At 44.3% G+C, this 20,556-nt stretch overlaps 1 protein-coding gene across 2 annotated transcripts in view; it reads right to left on the reverse strand.

Moving 5' to 3' along the window:
• Positions 1-20,556, reverse strand: part of UHRF1 (ubiquitin like with PHD and ring finger domains 1) — a 565,933-nt gene that overhangs the window by 192,719 nt on the left and 352,658 nt on the right. For both annotated transcript variants that reach the window (XM_044054049.1, XM_044054048.1), the window contains exon 12: positions 18,533-18,695. In XM_044054049.1, coding sequence (XP_043909984.1) covers positions 18,533-18,695 — 163 coding nt within the window. The remainder of the gene's footprint in view (positions 1-18,532; positions 18,696-20,556) is intronic.

Raw genomic sequence — 20,556 nt, forward strand, 5'->3', positions numbered from 1 at the left:
AAATTGGGATCTGAAAGTGGAGCGGTTTGCAAATTTTGCAGTTTTATCATAGCAAGACTCCAGTTTAAGGTCATGTTTTCTGACCTTGGTCAAGATTGGTGCTGCATACACAAGTGTGGACAACAGGTGTTTGCACAAGTGTGATCCTAGCTTGGTCAGTTAGGAAGTTTTTATGTCTATATAGCGTTCTCATTTTTTGTGTACTTTGATGGTTTGTGAAATGTGGACAAAGTGAAGATTTTTACCTATTTCTACACAGGAGTTGCGTGTCGGCAGAGGGAGATATCACAGTGCAGTTTTTAGAAGTGACAGAAAAGGAGGGAAGAGAGGTTTTAGATTTATTGGGGGTGAAAAGGAGTAATTTAGTCTTGTTTGGGTTGAGGATAAGCTGGACATCAGTGACCAGTTTTTTTAATGGAGGTAAAGGATTCCTGGATGAGTTGCTGGAGGGTGGATAGTGTTGGGGCTGAGCAGATTAAGTCTCGAATCATCCGCATACCGTGTAAGTGAGGCATGTTCGTAAGAGGTGCGCAGATTATTGGTGAAGACAGAGGTGGTCCCCAGTATCGAGCCCTATGGTGGTTGGAAGAAGTGGTGATAGAACACCTTGCCATTAAACAAAATGCTGCCTGTCAGATAGTTTTTGAACCAGGCAGTAGTGGTAGGGGCAAAGGAGAGAGAGGAGAGTGTCTCGTAGGATAGGATGAGAGACCATGTCAAATGCTTTGGTGAGATCCAAGAATATTGCAGATACAAACTTAGTTTCTATGTAGGTTAACCAGATTTGTAAAGAAGAGTAGTAGTTGTACTATGGTGTGGACGGAATCAGTGTTAAGTGTGGTGGAGAGAAGATTACGAGTATTCAGAAAATGCATAATTTGAGTGAATACATCTCTCAAGTAACTTAGATAAGGGAGATAATATGGCGATGGGGCGATAGTTGGAGAAATCTTAAGAATCAGTCACAAGTACTACTACTGTAATCCCCATATTGAACAATTTCCTGAAATGGAACTGCAAGTTCCTATATATGAAATGGGTGGTACAATCAAAAAAAGGAGTGCATTCCCAAGTGGCAAATGATTTTTGATAGTCTTCTGTGCACACCTGAAGACTGAATACTGGAGGAGTACTAGCAGAAGTCAGTCACTGTTGCTCCCCTCTGTGAATCAGATAGCATTCTTGGAAATAATCTTACACACCTTTCCAGGTACAGGTGTTTTTTCAGAATTTCTTTGAAGTTCCAAATCACAATACACTTCAGAAACAACTCCAACAAACATTAACAGAGCCAATTAAGTTTACAAAGTGGGTAGTTATGAACTGGAAAACAAAACAAAACACAATACTGCAGCTTGGTGACTGTGGTGACTGACAACAGCATAAAACCAGAGTCATTATTAGCATCACAAAAGCTATACATGAAGCCTGCTACACTGACTGGGGACAGCCATTAATGTCACAGCTGAAATTAAAGTTGGGCAGCCCCTTTGGTGGGTCACAAGGAACACCACTGTAGCAGTAATCCCTTTGTTGTACATTTAGTTTCCCAACAAGTAACTACATGTTTCCGTATGAAACATGGGGGTATTGGGGGTGGTGGTGTCATTCCTAAGTGGCAAGCAATTTGTGATGGCCTCCTATACACACAGGACTGGACCTTAGCCAATACACAGCCAGAGTATTCAAAGCCTGGGAAGATTGTAAAGTCAGAATCCCACTGTCATTTTCCAAAATGGTAACATTTGAACAATAGAAACCAATACAGATACAGTAGACTTCAAGGCTATGCCCCAGCAGTCTAATGTTCTACACGGAGGTCATTATGGCAACCCACACATTATCCTCAAGTGCCCCATTTCAGTCAGAGATGTTCCCCAACAGGGGAAGGGAGGCTGAGAAACCAGAATGCAGCAGTTACTCAGAAATCTACAATTACAGTAAGATAATACTAGTGTACTATGTTCTTTGTGCAAGTCACTGCAGCAATTATAACTTTGGGTACAGCTCCCACAGCCTTTCCTTCCACTCTGTTGGCTGGTACCTTAGTGGGTACAGGCAACATACCTTTCAAAGATGCTGACACAAATCCTGCCCTTACATTAGACAATATGAAGCATGTAATGCATTGTTTTGTCCAGATGACCAAGCAGCTGCTTTTAGATCATTTGCAGGCACACCTTTCAGGAAGGCTACAGTTGTAGGCATGCCTCTGGTAGTGTGACCTTATGCTTCCTGGTAATTAATTGGTTTCTGTGATGAGATCTATGGGAAACATCTGCTTAGAGATGGCTTGTTTTGAAAGATTATTCCACTTTCTGAAAAAGCAAAAAAGAGCTCATCTGACTTTCTATAACCCTTGTTCTTGTCTAGGTAATGCTTTAGCTGCCAGTGCACATCTAGAGAATGGCTGTACCAAATCCACATTTATTCTGTGGTCAGAAAGAATACTGGGAGATGGAGGTAGAGTTTGCCCTTAACTACACCATTCACAAACTTCTGGCATAAAGGACAGGTCAATACTTATGCTAACCCCTGCCCACATGGGAAACCAAAAGCCCCATCAGGGCTTGGAATTCCCAGGATCCTTCTGGCCAGCATGACTTGAGAACATCTTCAATGAGAGGAACATATACAGTTTACTGGTTCAACAGGGAAAGCATTAGTTTCTCCTAGCATAAAATATAGGTTCCGTGGTGGTACAATCGATCTGGATGGCTTAAAATGCACACCACCTTTTAAAAAACTGTCGCAAAGCCCTTATTTGGGAAGCAAGCTGTTACAGCTGAAAGGCATCCTTAAGGCAGTGAAAATCCCAAGTCTTTATGGCCATTTTTACCCAAATGATCACAATATATTCCACGTTTGTTTACACATTGTGTGACTATTGGTGTTGGTCAATCTTCAGGGCTTCTGGGATCTAGACAGAACTAGAAGCTGCATATGCAGTCTGGTCCGATATTTCCTTAATGTATATGGAAACTGGTCTCCATCCTGTTTCAAGTGTCCTGTGCCTTCACTCTTCCTGGATATGCAACTCCAGGTCTGGTCTGATGCATAGATGGTGTCTCATTGTGGGACAAAGAAGCGGTCAGCACTAGTACAGTTACTTCATTTAAGACAAAAGTGTGAGGGAATGTTCTTGTGTGTGCACTTGCTAATTTCAAAGGGCCCCATGGGTACCATTTTAGTTTGCATATGCAGCACTGCCTGGAGGGACCAACAGGACAGAGGCTGTTATGTGCTCCAGGATCACTAGGATCTGTCCCCAACTCTTCATATAGCTCTTAAGACCGTCTGGAAGTACTGTGCTACAGATACTACATTGTCCTGGGAAAAGGCATCCTTGACTTACAAGTTTCTAGGAGAGCCCACATGAATACAAGTCTCCGCATGGGTTTTGGACTTCTGCAAGCTTAGAGTAATCCTTAACTTTTGTAGTCACTGCTGAGTGAAACAAGAGCCTTTCAAGATCTCCTTCCTAGAGGCAGTGTGCAACAGGCAATCTAGGTACAAGTAAATACCTTCCGTCCTCCCATGGGCCAATACTGGTGCTAGGAACTCTCAAGACTCTTGCAGCAGTAGCTAGGGCAAAGAACTGGACTAAAATGTCTACCCTTTACCTGGAATGTTAGGAATTTTCTATACTTCTGATAAATTGAGATGTGCAAGCATGCATCCTTTAGGTCCACTGTCACCACAAATGCCTTTGGACATAGATGGAGAAGGAACCCAAGAATTACCACTTCTAATTTTCTTATACTTTAGGCACTCCTTTAGTTAGGCCAGGTAAAAATGGGTTTCCATGGATTGTCCTTTGACAAAGGACGGCATTAAGCAAGATCCCATTATATTCTTTGCCTTTTACAATAATTTAGGCTTTCCGACTGCAACTTGAGGGCAAAACTAGATAAATAGTTCTAGACCCACTGGACTACATCTCTCTCCCAAACAGCCTTTCTATATTATATAACATAGGCCATTTGTCTGAAGTAACTACTCTATTCATCTATAGGAGAGATTTTCCTTCCACTTTCAGGGGAGGCTGGGAATAGGTTGGGGTGGAACGCAGAGTGTGTACACTAAGTAGTCAATGCTGATCTCAAGAGAAGGGTTGCTGGCCTCTTAACGCCCCATATCATCCTACCAAAAAAAATAAATAAATAAAAAAAAAAACTTCCCTCCACCTAGCATTCTACAAAAAGGTCCCTGCTTTCATTCACTATTTTTTTTAGAAAGTGAAACATGGCATAATGATTTGATTCTTTTTTCACAGCTCTTGGAACATCTCAGAAGCCTGACAGCCAAAAAGAATTTCTCTTAACATGAACACCATGCAGCCCTCATCTTCCACTAACTTTAGAGTGCAAAACTAAGTACATACATACTTATGATGGTACCAATGACAGCTGCTCTAGAAATTACACCTGTCACATTACAGGTGCACTTCATTAGCGGACCAGAGTTCCGCTGTGGCGACCCCTAACCGGGAAAAGCTGAAAGACAACATTACAGGTGCACTTAAACTGAACTATAAAGATGTCTGAATTAGTTGGGGTGAAGTGGCGAGTCCTCTTTAGTCAAATCTTTTTCCACCATACATTCAGATATGAAATCCTGTAATTTGAGATGAGCTCGATAATTCAGTGCTCTAAAAGGAGAGAGTTGCTTATGGAAAGGTATTACAAGATGACTTTTACAACAAACTACTTGTCATTTAGCAGTGTTCTATCTCGAGGAAATCTCATCTTTGGTTGCTTCTAGTGAAAGCTACCTGGGATCAGACAAGTGTGTAAAAAGGAATGGTACTCCTGGCGGCTATAAACATATCAACTTTCTTTGGGTGAGAGGCTGTGCATCAGGTTCCTGAGAGTTTGCTTTGAGGTGGTTTATCATTGCTTTTGGTACAGGGGCACCATCTGTAGCTTATGAGAGTCATAGCCCAGTAGCACTATGAAAGTTGGGCCTATGGAAGAGTCTCTCACTGGAACTGGAAATAACTGACTTGTTTGCAGAGCTTTCTGCACCTCTTCCAGAAATGTAGAATGAATGGTGCAGCTGCTCAGATAAATGTAAAATGTCCTTTGTCCTGTGAAGAGCAAACCAGTGGGGCACTATGAACATCCTGGGTGGAGTAAACAAGCTGAAGGTCAAGGAAGTGAACAGATAAATGGAAACATCCTGCTTCATACTGGAGGGAACTCCCTTTCCATCTCAGATACAGGATTAATAAATAGGAGTCCTTTAAGGTCACCCATATAGGACACTGGAAGGAGCTAGGGTAAAAGGTTCTGCAAAAAATAGCCTTTTGAACTCTTAGAACGTCAGTCTGGAGAAGTCCAAACTGACCTCCAAATTCCTTTTTTTTTCTTGGAATTAGGAACTGAAATAAAACCCAGTGCTCTTTCTGAACCCTTTATGGCTCCCTGGGCAATTAGCAAGAGACAATGGAATTGGGGTTCTGTAAACCAATTCTTTATCTAGAACATTAAAACACTTGTAGGACTTTCTTCCTGCTAAAGGGGAGCAGGGGAATCCCTAACTGAACTTTAAAAGGCTGTTGCTCTCCAAGGGCACCATGAGATTGGTGAGCACCTGTGACAGGAATGAAAGCCAGCACTGGAAGCCTGGATAGCAATAGATACAAAGGACTACTCCAGTAACTCGAGAGGCTGGAAGGCTAGATAAGGTAAGGCAGACTAACAGAAGCCTAGACCAAACATGGTAGGAATAAATACATCAGAACATCAATATTAAGTAAATTCTGGGGTCTACTGATGGTTGAAAACACACTTTCTGAACCAATTTAAGCAAAAGTGCACTTTTGCAAAAGCCGGTTCTCTGAAGCACATTACAGTGGGGGATAAGGGAATGTATCCCTTTCCCGACTGTAGTGCGATCTCTTGGTATATTTAAATAAGGGGGTGTGTGGAGGGCACAGACCCCCCACAAAATACTGTTTAAAGTAGTTTATTTCCGGTTCAGAGAACAGGCATTTGTGAAAGTGCACTTTCGCTTTAATGGGTCTCAATGTTTCTTGTTCGAGATGGACCACTAACCGGCGGGAAGATGGACAGTGTCTCGAGTCAGTAAAAAGAATTTATGTCTTACCATACCATTCCATCTGAGTTGTTGATCTTCCATTCATCACGGATGGATACGGTTCCAAACCCTTGGAACAGAGTTGGCCAAATTCCAAGCTAGCGTACACAAAACTCTCAAGCCACGCTACTACCCACAATGCCCTTCATCCCATACCTCAGATCGAGTTTGTAGAACATATAGTAGAAACATATTACAAGGAAAGGGAGAGGCCATCTCTGCGCAAACACCCCAACACACTGAAATAACCTGAAGATCCGCCAGGAGCCTTTGGCGGGGGAAGGTGGGAGGGTGTGATGAATGCAAGATCAACAACTCAGATGGAACGTTATGGCAAGACAACTTCTTTATCTGAAGTTGTTAATCTTCTTCCATTCCTCACTGATGGGACAGAGTCCCTAGCTGCTACAGAATCTGGGTGGCCCTCATGGAAGAACATTCCGGAGAACCATAGAGCCAAAGGCAGCTCTTCCCCTGGAGATCAGATCCAATTTGTAGTGCTTGATAAAAGGTATGGGTTTTAGCCCAAGTGGCAGCTGCACAATCATCATCCATGGAAGCCCTAGCATGAAAGGAGACAGAAGCGGCCACAACTCTGGTGGAATGAGGTTTAATGTGGCCAGGAGCAGATTCCTCCTCCAGAAAATAGAGAGATGCAATCCCTAAGCCATTTAGACAAGGTACCCTTAGGCACTCCCGATCCCATTCTAGAACCCACAAAAGGCAACAAAAAGCTGATCCGACTTAGAAAATGACTTTGCCCTGCCCAAATTAAAACTTAACTCTGTGGACATCCAAGGAATGGAGATAGTATTCCCCCTTGTTAGCATAATTAGGGAAAAACACGGGCAACTCAATGGACTGATTATTAGAGAATTCCAAAATCACCTTGGGTAAGAAAGTGGGATTGGTGCAAAGTTATACTTTGTCCTTATGGAAAATCAAATAAGGACTCAATGCATAATGCTTGCAGCTCTGACACGTCTGGCTGAAGTAACCTCCACCAGAAACTAGGTCTTCCAGGACAGAAATTTCACATCACAGGTTGCAGCCGGCTCGATGGGAGGTAGAGTCAAAGTTTGAGGCACCCTAGGCAGATTCCATGATTCCACACGTTGCCTAATGGGAGGTCTAGAATGAAAAATCTCCTTCAAGAAGGTCTTACACAGACGAGAAGATATAATAGGAATTCCATCTGAACCATCATGGAAATTGGAGATGGCAGCTAGATGCACCCGAATCGTGGCTGTAGAAGCCCCATTAACGAAAAGCTCGGTCATGTATTGAAGAACCGTAGCTACTGGAACAGAAACAGGATCCAGAGACTGCTCTTGTGCCCACAAGGAAAAATGTTTCCACTTGTCTTTGTAAAGTTTTCTGGGAGGCCAAAATAATACTCCATACCGGAGAAGACAGCGATTCAAGCCTGGCTCCTAACGGAAGTGGAGCAACATAACTGTCATTTTGAGTGTGGTCATATTTGGAGACAACCCTTGGGGGTGAGAAATAAGATCCTGACAGAAGTCCAGAATCCAAGGAGGTCGGAGCAGGTGTGGCTGAAGGAAGGGGAACCAAACCTGCAGAGGCCAGAACAGAACAATGAGAATCATTCTGCTTCTCAACAGAGTAGCTTTCCTTAAGACCAAGGGTATCAAGGTGATGGGAGGATAAGCTTACAGGAGACCCATGGGCCAATTGCGAGTCTGAGCATCTCTCAGGGACTCCCCCTGCAGAGGAAAGAGGGCAAAGTAGCTGCTGCACTTCGTATTGGAGGGGGAGGCAAACAGATCGCAGCAAGCCCGGCCAGAGCGGCTGAATTTCCTCCGCCACTCTGGTTGAGACCACTCGTGAGGAAGCAGGATGCATCTGCTCAGCCTGCCTGCAATCACATTGGAACTCCCCGGGATGTGTGTAGCAATCAGGAAACTGTTGGAAACTATCGGCCACTGCCAAATTCTCAGCTTTGCGGCAAAGGGGGTAAGATCTGGTCCCTCACTGCTTGATGTACCAGACCACAGACATTGTCGGACTGGATAGCAATTGGTCCGAGAGGAAGATGGAGAGCTTGTAACACCAGTAACAGCTCTGAGCTCTGGAACGTTGTGTGAGTCGACTTCGAGACCACCACATGTCTAGAACAGATTTTCCCTGAAAGTGCCCCCCCCCCCACTAATCAGTGAAGCATCCGTAGTCACTGTGGCGTTGGGCTGAAGAGGTTGAAAGGGGCGACACCAAAGACTTTCGTCCATTCTCATCCACCAGAAGAGATCCTGTTTGCAGACATCGGTGATGAGGATAAGTGCGTTCAAGGGATGATGATTGTGTATCCACTGAGTTTGAAGAAGCCACTAACAGGCGCATATGAAGTCTGGCCAACGGAACAATGGGAATGGCTGTCGCTATGGAACCCAGAGCCTGCAAACTTCCCTTGCAGACACTTTCCTGCGGCCGGGTATCACTTGCACTTGTGTTCTCAGTCTTAAGAGCCTGCGATAAGGAAGAGATATTAGGCAGAGCTGAGCGTTGAACATGGCCCCTATGAATTCCAGTTGTTGTGAGGGCTGAAGGGTTGATTTTTCCCTGTTGATACTAATACCCAGAGACTCCACCAGAGTGTAGCGAAGGGCTCTGGTCAGTAGACACTCTGTGGGGGTGGAGAGCAGCCAATCATCCAGATAAGGAAACACCTGGAATCCGTGAAGTCTCAAGTGAGCTGTCACAGCTGCTAGATATTTTGTGAACACTCTGGTGGCCGTTGAGACGGAAAGGCAAGGCTCTGAATTGAAAATATTTGGCTCCCAGACGGAAACTCAAGTCTCCTGGAGCGTTTGTCCATTTTATGCAGTAATACGCACCCCGGAGATCTAGAGAGCACATCCACACACCCTCCCGAAGGCATGGAAGGATGGATTGAATAGCGACCATGCAGAACGTGGTCTGTATGACTGACTAGTTCAAACGACTGAGATCCAGGATGGGCCTCCAGTCCCCCATCTTTTTTGGCACCAAAACGTCTGGAGTAGAACCCTAATCTGCATTGATCTGGGGGGACCTTTTGGATAACTCGCTTTAGAAGAGGCTTCTTTATTTCAGAAGCTGCCTCCTCCCTTTGACTGGGTGGTACGTCGGGAAGGGAGAATTGAGGTCTTGGAAAGGATTTGAAAGGAATGCGATAGCCTCTGGTGATAATTCTCTACACCCATAGATTGTCGGTAATGGAGAACTAGGCTGTTTGGTGTAGAGAGAAATACACCCCGACTGCTTCCAGAGGAAAGCAATCGGACAACGCTTCAGGAGTGCTGATAGGGCCTACTGGAGAAAGAACCTCAGGAGCCCTGATTCCGTTAACTCCCTCTGCCCCTAAAAAGGAGTCTGCCACAGTCGTACCCCCCTCTGCCTCTGGAGGAGTCCTAGTCACGTGCATCACGAAAGAAACCTTGGGACTTCTTGTGCCAGAACTTTCCACTCCTCTGGTTCTTGGAGAAGGAACGCTGAGGTTTGGAGAAGCGCAGACCCACGGCAAAAAAGGTCTTTACGTCCTGCTCGCACCTGGCCAAAGTATCCTCGACCTTAGAACCAAAGAACGTGGAAGGCTCAAATAGGGGCGCTCAAAACGGAAGACTTGAAGGAATCCGGTAGGTCAGAAATGCTCATCCACGCATGAAGTCTGACAACCACGCCAGCACCTGCTGCTTTAGCTGCTCCTTTGGTTGCATGAGAGAGCAACCTCATGGAGGAATTCTAAATTGCTTCAAGGGTGGCAATTTGGGAAGCCACTTTGTCACGTGCTCCATCCAACACTTGACCCGCAAGGCTACCAGAAAGTTTGGAAATAAGGTCTTCCTGGATTCTCAGTGTGTCAGAGAATTCAGCGAATGCACGGCAAAGGTCACTGCAGCAAAAACTCGCTTGCCTAACCTGTCCACCACCCGGGACTCCCTGTTGGGCGGATGAACAGCAGGAGACTTCTGCCAGGTCCTTCTTTGTGGTCACCACCACCACAACATCTACTAGCAAGCCTTTCAACCAATGGGGTTGATCCTCTGGAGGAGAAAGTACTTTGTCTAATCTCCTGGGGATAGCTTCTACTGAATCCTGACTCTTCCACGCCTGCTGCACGATGAATTTGACCAACCCATCTGCAGGATGCGTCACCCAGGAAGTAGTGGGCCAGGAATGGAAAGCCTGTAGGAATACGGATTCCTCTGGGGAAGGGTTGTAAGATTCAGTCACCCCGCTGACTCAATCTCCAAGAAATCCCCAAAGGAACGTCAGGGGGTGATCTAGGGGAACCTTCCCCCATCATCGTAATCTGTATCCTCAGTAAGGGACTCTTCAGGTGAGTCCATGTGTTTTCTTTTGCACACCCTCTTCAGAGGGGGTGCTTCGGTGGAATGTCCGAAGATGCCTCAAAGGGGGGTGCTTTGGATTAGTGGTCCCCTAAGGGTCAGCGATGGCAGAGTTAGGGGGGGAACCAAAGTCGGAGCTGAAGGAGGGGGATTGCTAGCAGCCAGTGCCCTTTCCATAATCTGGAAGGCGGGCCCACCCGAAGAAAGATGGGAGCCCGGAACCGAAGAGGACTAAATCAGAACCGGGGTCACACCCCATTCCAAAAGGCCCACCTCCGAAACTGGAGTTTGAGAGGGGTTTGGTGCGGATATAACTCTCGGATCCAACACAGGAACCAAAAAAACAGTGTGACAGGGCCGGAACTGAATATTCCACCCCTGAAGCAAGGGGCTGAAGTAAGGTGGGCTGCCCTCGGAACTGACACCCACCAGGGCTTAGATGAGTCAGGCATCATAGTAGTGAGTGCCGAAGGAAGGGGTCCCTGTTGAAAACAACGGGCAAGGTGGCCTTGGAACAGAAGGATCCCCATCAGGAGAATACGAAGGAGTCGAAGGAGGAAAAATCCCAACACCCGGAGCAGAACAGGGTCTGGAGATTCCTCTTGCAGTCAGTACCTGATCCACGAGATGAACACTATTTTGGACACGCTCCTGGCAGACCTAACAGATATCCCGGAAGAGGATTCAGGCCGGTCTAAAAGACTGTAGGCTTGTCCGGCAAACGGATCCACAGAAGATGAATACCTGGTCCGTGGTAAGGAACTCAACGGAGCAGAGGATTTGAATTGCGTAAACGGTAAGGTCGGCACACAGAGAACTCGGAGCCGAAATCACAATAGGGGTAGTAGTCAAATTCGGGAGAGAGGTCGGAGCCGGTGTCTGTAAAGGTGAGGTCGGTGCCAAGGTGTCCAGAACCAGACTGGTCGGACTAAGTAATCAGCAGTTCAGTAGTAGTCTATGCAGAGCCCAGAACAGACAATTCAGACTTCCCCGAAAACTGAAGTCTGTGGCACAGAGGCAGCGAGCCGATGCTCTGAAGATCTACAGGCCTTAGATCGATGATTCTTGCCCCTGTCACCAGCCAGTGAAGAAGGGTCTGAGCAGAGACGCTTCTTACCCTTGACTGGAGGAGTTGAAACCTCCACAGAAATAGCCTCAAAGAGGAAAGTAATCCTTTCAGAATCAATTTGTTGCACCATTCATTCAACGTCAGTTGACTAAAACTCGCACAAATATAACATGGGGGTTGTCGCAGAAAAGTGCGAAACGCCCAAACAATAAACGCATTTAAAAAGAAAGTCGCTGTTCGGTAATTTACCACTGCACGACGTGCAGTGTTTAAAGCCTGAAGTACCCTTTTTCTGACATACTAGCACTCACTCAGACGAGAGAAAGGCAAGACTACCAACAATGGTATGAAGAGTTACCACAAGGGTGGTAAAAATTAAGGTAAGGCAAGAAAATACCAACAATGGTAAGAAAAGGAATACCTGTGGGTAGAGCTAGACTATGAGAAAGACGCTAGAAGAAAAATTATTGGAGAAATACACAGTTTATATAAAAATTCAAAACAACTTAGCAGGAGAGCTTGGTGAAAACGCTGCTATATGGCTGTGCGGCAAACGAGATCAGAGGTATGGGATGAAGGGCATTGTGGGTAGTAGCGTGGCTCAAGACTTTGGTGTACGCTAGCTTGGTATTTGGCTGACTCTGTTCTGAGGGTTTGGAACCGTTCCCATCAGTGAGGAATGGAAGATTAACAACTTCAGATGACTACAAAGTCCAAAATTAAACAACCAAGAAAATCGCAAACAGCTTATCTGGCAACACAGGACCCAGAATAAACACTTAATAGTTTAAAATAAGTAAAATAACTTTTATTGAACAGTAAATAATCCCAAGGGCTTTCGCTCGATTACAGAGCTTTATCAAGGTAACAACGATAAGCAAGTTAAAACGGTTAAATACATTCAAACATATCACATGACCATGATTAATCAGCACAGTCGAATTTAAAGGTCCTTGTTCCAAATGTTTTTATAATACGTTTGATGCCATGTTAATAAAACAGGGAACAAATCAGACACCAAGTAAATAGCTATTTGCTGCTGAAAACCATGGCATCAAACGTATTATTTACTGTTCAATAAAAGTTATTTTACTTATTTTACACTATTAAGTGTTTATTCTGGGTCCTGTGCTGCCAGACAAGCTGTTTGCGAACTTCATATAACTAGTTTGCAGTACCTATGATTCACATCTTGTTACGGTTCTTGCAGTGCTCCCACTGTGCTCTTTACAAAATCAGTCATTTGTTCCAACTTTTAAACAAAAGCAAGTTACAATATGTATTTGTTGGGTTTAAGCCACTGGGAAAGGCTTGCTCCTGCAAAAACAATGCATAAGTTGCATTTTCAAACATGTTAAAGAGCATTTTGTGCATCAGTACTTTACACTGCAATTACCTGGACATCAGTTCGGCATGTTCACACCTTACCCAAGGAATACCATGAATGCTCTACATGAGCAGCAGGAAGACTGGCATGTAGCACAGCCCATACATTTATAATTGCACTGCCTTATGAGAATAGTAAGTCCCTTCGCCCATGAATGCCAATGCAAGCCAAAGGCATCATAGTAATCTGCAAGCACAGGAGCTACAGATAGTACAGTTGTGTACAATTACCATAAATGTAGATGTTAGGGTGTATTCACTGTTGCAGTCATTACATTTGAGTAATCTGGGGGCAGGTTGCCCTCAGTCTGCCTGAATAGCAAAGCCTTGGGTCCTGCGTCGGTTGCAGTCTTCTTCCATGAGGTCAGGTTGTCAGGGGTATAAAACATGCAGCAGACGCCATTTTAATCAGTTTTTTTTTTTGCCCCAGATGACGCACACACACACGTAATTTAGAACACAAAGGCTGGCGGGTGGGTAACCAGGACTGCAACAGTGAATACACTAACAACCACATTTATGGTAAGTGTACACAACTGTACTATGTTCTTCATGTTTCACTTTTGCAGTCATTACATTTGGGTAGATTCCCAAAGCTATGGTTGGGAGGATGGATTTATACAGCATTAGGAGCAGCTATAAGGCCCTGCAGGACAGCAGTGGCAAGGCCAGCTCTGGATTTAGAGAAGAGGTAAATGGTAATGTTTGGTAAACGTATGAACTGAGCTTCAAGTAGCAGCTTCTAGAATATGTCTCTGGTAGGAACTCCTCTGAGAAAGGCTGCAGAAGTAGATGCAGCCCTAGTGGAATGGGATCTGATCCCCTTGGGGACATGTTTACCATGGTGCATGCAGCAGAAACGAATACAAAAGCTTACACATTTTGAAATAGTCTGATTTGAAATAGCCTTTCCCTCTGCCCCTACAGCAAATGCCACCAGTAATTGCTCAGATTTTGAGATTTTGTCCTGTTTAAGTAGAATCTTAGTTGTCTGTGTACATCCAATGAATGCAGAATCCGCTCCCCCTTGTTTGGTGGATTTGGGAAAAATGTTGGCAGATGAATGGTCTGATTAAGAGCCACACTGGATATCACCTTAGGCAGAAAGGATGGATTGGTCCCAAGGGCCACCCTGTCCGGATAAAAGGCTCCACTGCCATGAGGGCCTGTAGTTCTGAAATCCTTCTCGCTGAAGTGACTGTTAAAGAAAAGCTTTCTTCCAAGAGAGAAAGTTTGTCTGCAGTAGCAGCTGGTTCAAAAGGAGGTAGGGTGAGTTTTTCCAGCACAAAATTGGAGGTCCCATGCAGGAGTTGGTGCTCTCCTGGGAGGACTTGCATTTTTGAACCCTCTGAGGTACTGCTTTAGCAGGGGATGTGAAAAGAGAGGAGGCTCTGTGTTGCAATGAGCCGAAATGACAGAGGCATGGATTTCTATAGAAGAAAAAGATAGACCCTTATGAAGCATCTTTGTTAAATATTGCAGAATCTGAGGAATATTGGGCATTGCTGTGTTTATTCCTTGTGCTTGGTTCCAGGCACAGAATCTTTTCGGTTTACAGAGAGATGTGACTGGTGAAATTAGTTGATTAGCCATGCTGCAAGATTCAGAGTTTGGAGCAGTGTGTGCAGAATTTGATAGTTCTGCTGAGACAGTAGATAAGGTGTCTGAGGCAGGTACCACGGAGGAAGGTGTGACACTGCGTAGGAGCGTGTACCAGTGTTGGCAAAGCCAGTCTGGAGCAATCAGAATCATTTTCGTTTTTTCCTGTCTGACTTAGTAAAACCTTGGCGAGCAGAGGGGGAAAAGGCATAAACATAGGTTTTTCCAGCTGAAGGATAGAGCATCCACTTTCCAAGCTTTTTTGCGATTAATTCTTGTGCAGAATTTTTCCAACTGATAGTTTTGGGAAAAGGCAAAAAGATCTATGTCTGGGCTCCCCCATTTTAGTGTCAACATGCTGAAGATTTGTGGATCCAGTTTCCATTCGTGTGGGTCCATAAGATTTCTGCTTAGTCTGCCAGAGTATTTTGCTTTCCTGACAGGAATTGAGCTTGTAGATATATTTGGCAAGTCAAGGCTATGTTCCACAAGGCCATGGCTAGTCTGCAAACGGGCTAGGAGTGGGTACCCCCCCCCCCGCTTGTTTATGTACCACATAACTGTGGTGTTGCCCGTCTATCAGTAGTTGTCCTGGATGAATAAAGTCCTTGAAGGCTGTCAAAGCATTATGTACAGCTAGCATTTCTTTCTGGTTGATATGTAGGTGCATTTGATTTGGGCTCCATTCGCCCTGAATGCATCTCCCTGCAAGATGGGACCCCCCAAGCATAATCTGATGAGTCTGTAGTCATGGCTTGGGTGGCAGGGGGTGGAATGAATGACAGTCCCTTGTTTTGGTGACAGGCCTCTGCCCACCATAGGAACTCCTGTTGCAGGCAAAGAATGATCGGAAACATTGTTTCCAGGCTGTGACAATGTTGACTCCATAAGTTTTTTTTAGGTACCATTGAAGTTTCCTCATATGCAGTCTTGCATATGGAATTAGTAGAATGCAGGAAGCCATGAACCCCAAGGCCTGCAGAATTCGTCTTGCAGATAGCTGGGTTTTTGTGGCCACTTGTTTGAAGTACGTCATCAACTGAATTTGTCTGGTGTGAGGTAAGCCATCTGGGCAGTTGTATTCAAGCTTGCACCCAGGAATGTAATTATTTGAGAGGGTACCAGTTGCGATTTCTTTTCATTTATGTGTACCCTAGGCATGTTAGAAGCCTTTTTACACAAACCAGATGCTGTAGAAGAGTGTCCTTGTTTTCTGCCTGAATTAGACAATCATCCAGATAAGGATAAATCTGAATGTTTCGTTGTCTGCAAAATGCAATTACTGGTGCCAGGCACTTTGGCTTATCTACTGTGCCCAGGGTCTTCACAAAGGGCAGTGCAGAGAACTGGAAATGTCAATAGCATGCTTTGAAGTGGAGGTATCTTCTGCAAGATTCCCTGACTGGGATACAAGTCTAGAGAGTTACAAACCAGGTATCCTTGCCCAGCATAGGCAGTAACTATTGTAGAGTCAGCATCTTGAATTTTGGAATGTCCAGGAAAGTATTTAGAATGGATAAGTCCAGAATTGGATGCCATGATTTGTCTTTTCTGGGTACCAGGAAAATTCTTTAATAAAAACCTTGTCCTTTTTCCTTTTCTGGTACTGGTTGAATAGCCCCCATATCCATGAGGGACATAACTGTTTCTGGGCTTCTGCCCACTGATTTGGAGGCAGATCTGGCTATCCGTTTGGAATTGGCAATGTGCGGAAATGATATCTGTATCCCTGGGATACTATATTTAAAACCCACTTGTCCTGGGTAATTAGATGCCAATTTTGTGCATCAAGTGCTAGCTTCCCCCTCAAAGGGGCTGCCAAAAGAAAAGTGCTTGGAAATGGCAGAGGAAAGTCATTGAGACTGTTTAGGGTAGGGGGGTGCCTTGCTACTTCCAGATTTGGAGGTGGAGGCACACCATTGTTTTGTTCTGCAAGTTCCTTGTGACTGAAACCTGGAGCCTTTGGAGTGTCTGGGTTTGACCAGAGTGGCTCTGTTGGGTACTGGAAAGGACCAATCCTTAGTAGGCCAGTGCCTACTGAACCTGGGTGGCTGCACTTGTAGGAAATCTTTTACAGTTTGCATAGATTTAGCTTAGTCTTCCATCTTTTTCAAAACGTCTTCTGCCTTATTACCAAATAGACTGTCCTGTTGTAAAGGAGCATCCAACAATTTTGCTTTAATATGATCAGGCAGATTTTGCTCCTTGAACTAAGCATGCCTTCTTATCACAGATCCAGTTACGGCGGCCCTGCAAGAGGCCTCCAAGGAATCAAAACCACATTGCAAAGTATGCTTTCCAACTTGTTCAGCTGAATGCAATAAATCCTGGAACTATTTTCCACAGTCAGAAATCAACATCATTTTCTGTTTCAGTAAGCCCATGACATGCTGTTGATATTTAAGCATATGAAACTGACAGGGCTGCAGTCATGTAAACCTTCTTACCCCATCTATCCAGCGCCCTGTAGTCTCTCTCAGAAGGGGTGGGGTTTTTAGCAGTAGAAGGTTTAACACCTTTGGGACACAGAGAAATTGTTTCAGGGTCAGCAGTAGGGTTTTTAAAAAGAAACTTGTGGGAGTCAGGAACCCTATATCATCTGCTGGCTTACTAGGAGCCGGAGGCAGGGAATCAGGAGCCATGCTGGATTCTGAGAAAACATCAACAATGTCTAAAACAGGAGGTATAGCCAAAGGCCTATGCTGAGGAAGAAGGAAATCCCCAAGCCTCTTTTTGGATTCCGAAAAATCCTGACTCTCCCAATGAAAATGTTCCCTTTAGGCATGCAAAGTTTCTCCAAAAGAAAAATCCGCAGGAGGAGAAGCAGAAGGGATGGATTCTTCTGCAGTCTCCTCAAGGTGGAATAGAAAATTCCTGATCAGAAGAGGAATAAGAAATGGAAACCTGATCTGAAGATTCATAATCCGTGCCTTGCATAGGCCTCTTAGCAGGAGGGGGTCGGGAATCCCTGATCAAGGTAATTAAATCCATTTTGATAATTTTTTTTTTAGGCATAGGGGTCTGAACACATGGCCCATGCGTCTTTTTTTAGACATATATTAACATTTAATATACAAATTTTTAGGCCTGAAAACACCCTCAGAAGCTGGTGCCTGCTCAGCGGCTCCGGATCCATGTAAGGGAGAGACATTTGTGGGTTCAATACTTGAAGCGTCTCGTGGCATACCTGACTCAGAATGGGTCTCTGTAGAGGCCTGCGAATAAAAAGTAGCAGGCATCAGGGGCTGCGAAAGTGCCTCACAGAGTACCGGCGACTGGCTTAGAAGCTTCATCCGTTTTGGACCTAGACGGTTTTTCTTTGTGCTTTTGTGTGTATTCCGGCAGACGGATTGTTAACAGACAACATTTCTGCATAGTTAAATCTTGAGCCAAAATATTTAGAAGCAAAAATATACAGACGCTTAATAATGCGTTGGTTAAATTTAGCACAAAACAGACAGCAAGGCACGTTGTGGTCAGGGCCTAGGCAACGAATACAGTACAAATGAAAATCCTTATGAGGTATTTGCTTCCCACAAGTAATACAATTAACTTTTACTGAAATCGGTAAGGAGCAAGAAAAAAATTTGCCCATTGGGGTACTTAACTTTAGGTTGAAGCCTTTGGTTCTGAAACTCTAAAACGAAAATTTCAGGAGTCGGCCAACCGGCACTTGCGATCTGCTTCGGGCACCGCGGCAAGACAGACAGATTAAAATGGTGTAGGCTGTATGTTTTACACCCCTGACGACCTGACGTCATGGAAGAGACAGCAACTGACGCAGGACCCAAGACTTTGCTATTCAGGCCAACTGAGAGCAATCTGCCAGCAGATTACCCAAATGTAATGACTGCAACAGTGAAACACGAAGAACATAGCCCTGTGCAGTATTTGGAACACTAGGGTATCTCAAAATAAATACATAGTTTTCCCTTATCAAGTCCTGCCTTTTTGCCATCGACTATTATGCATATCAAATTTGTTTTAACTTATCATGGTAAAATGTACACAAATTTACAATTCAAACCTTGTAAATGCCATCATATCGATTGCCATCTTCAGGTGCATATTTGCTATGTTTGCGTCCCTTGGCATTCCTCACCACTCTAACAGGCTTGCCAGCTTTCCATTCCTTTGAATCACCTCCTAATTTATCGTTTATGGGAGCATTGCAGTTAAGAGCCAAAGCCCTAGAATATTAGAGTGAACATCAGAATACATTCAAAGATAAAAACAATGACACAAAGTAGACATTTGTCAAAAACACACTACCTAGTAAACTCTGGCTTGTTTTAGGTATTCAGACATCAGATGCACATTACTTCTACACAAATGTCTCTCTCTGTCAAAGAATCTTAGCAGTATGGTAACAAGCACATAAAAAAATGGAGTATGCAAAACAAATCAAATGTTTCTGTACAAAGAATGGCCTGGCCTTTTACATTTGTGTAAAACAGCTTTGTGCAGTATTATGAAACTTTTAGGGAATGATGCACTTCTGGCTTTTCCCGGTTAGGAGTCGCCACAGCGGATCACCATCCGCTCATGATTGGCACTTGAGTTTTATGGTGTCGAGTTGCCAGCCCAGCGTCCAACATTCCACAGAAGGCGCACACACACACACACACATACACACACACACACACACACACACACACACACACACACACACACATACACACCCACCCCTAGGGCCAATTTAATGTGCCCAATCCACCTACAGCATGTCTTTGGGATGTGGGAGGAAACCGGAGCACCCGGAGGAAACCCACGCGACCACAGGGAAGACATGCAGACTCCACACAGAATGCACCACAGCAGAGGATCAAACCGGAGAACCTCTTGCTGTGAGGCGGCAACGCTAACCACTGTACCACCGTGGCCACCCCAGGGAATGATACACTGATAACTACAAATTAAATACCCCTAGAGTTTGTTCCTAGCTTTATAGGAAGCTTAGTCAATATACCACACATTAAAAATAAGAAAGTACTGACATTTTTATGAAATAACATTTTCACAGAAGTTGAGGGCAATACTAGGTGGCTTGTGTTGCACAATTCCTTATCCCTGGAAAGGAGTGAGACATTTTACTCTGACTTTTAGCGCTTAAAAGATGTGCCTTAAGGGAAGCCAGACAATTCCTAATTCAGGACTTCTGGCTAACAGACAAGACAGCAGTCAATATTTTTCAGTACATTTTTTTGAAGAAAACAGTTGCTATAAAAATGTCACCAAGTAAGGGGAAATGATGCCTTAAAATCTTCAGGCTGTAAAGCCTCCAAGAACTTAACATGTTCCCAACATCAGCAACTTATTGGAAAACTTCAGTCTTGAGCAGCTTCTGGTGGTAGTCGGTGAGTGGGGGGCAAGCCAAACAGAATTTTTTTTTAAATTTGCAAATACATTTCCTCTTCTACATACATCACCCACACAAGTGAAAATATGGCCAACCAACCTGGGATATGGTAAGTGGCAGATTATATCTTAGTAGTGATACCATTTAAATGTGTTAGATGACTGTACCCACAGACACTCATGAGTGCTGCCGTTGCAGTACAACCCAACAATCTTGGGTAAGGTGTCTAACACCAACAGGTACTTTTACTCTGGCAGAAGAGATTTAGGTCTTAGTGGTAAAGCAAACTTCCACTTGAGTATATGCAGGTGTAGGAGTTACAAGAGTCTATGATCATTTATACCATGCAAGGCTAACAGATCACCCTTAAGCAGCCTATAACAAATGGAATAGCGTGACCAGGCTTTTAGTCTGGAACAGTAGCAAAGTTTACCAAGACCAGAAATCTGTAGGCAAGAAAACATTCAGGTCTTTCTGGTTGATTTAGATAGAGAATTACATATCAAAGGAGATATTTAGTGATGGGCCTGACGAGGGAGAGAAAGTGGGACAATAAATCATGTTTGGACCTTGGAGAGACAGAGCATGGAAAATAAGTTGTGCAAGGAAGGATTTTTAAAAACAAGTACCCAAGTCTGATGTCAGATTCAAGTAGAATATATTTTTATAGGGTACATTGTGGTGATAGTGGA

Source organism: Protopterus annectens, chromosome 13.part0, assembly GCF_019279795.1.
Source record: "Protopterus annectens isolate FY-2018-M chromosome 13.part0, PAN1.0, whole genome shotgun sequence".
Classification (NCBI taxonomy): Eukaryota; Metazoa; Chordata; order Ceratodontiformes; family Protopteridae; genus Protopterus; species Protopterus annectens.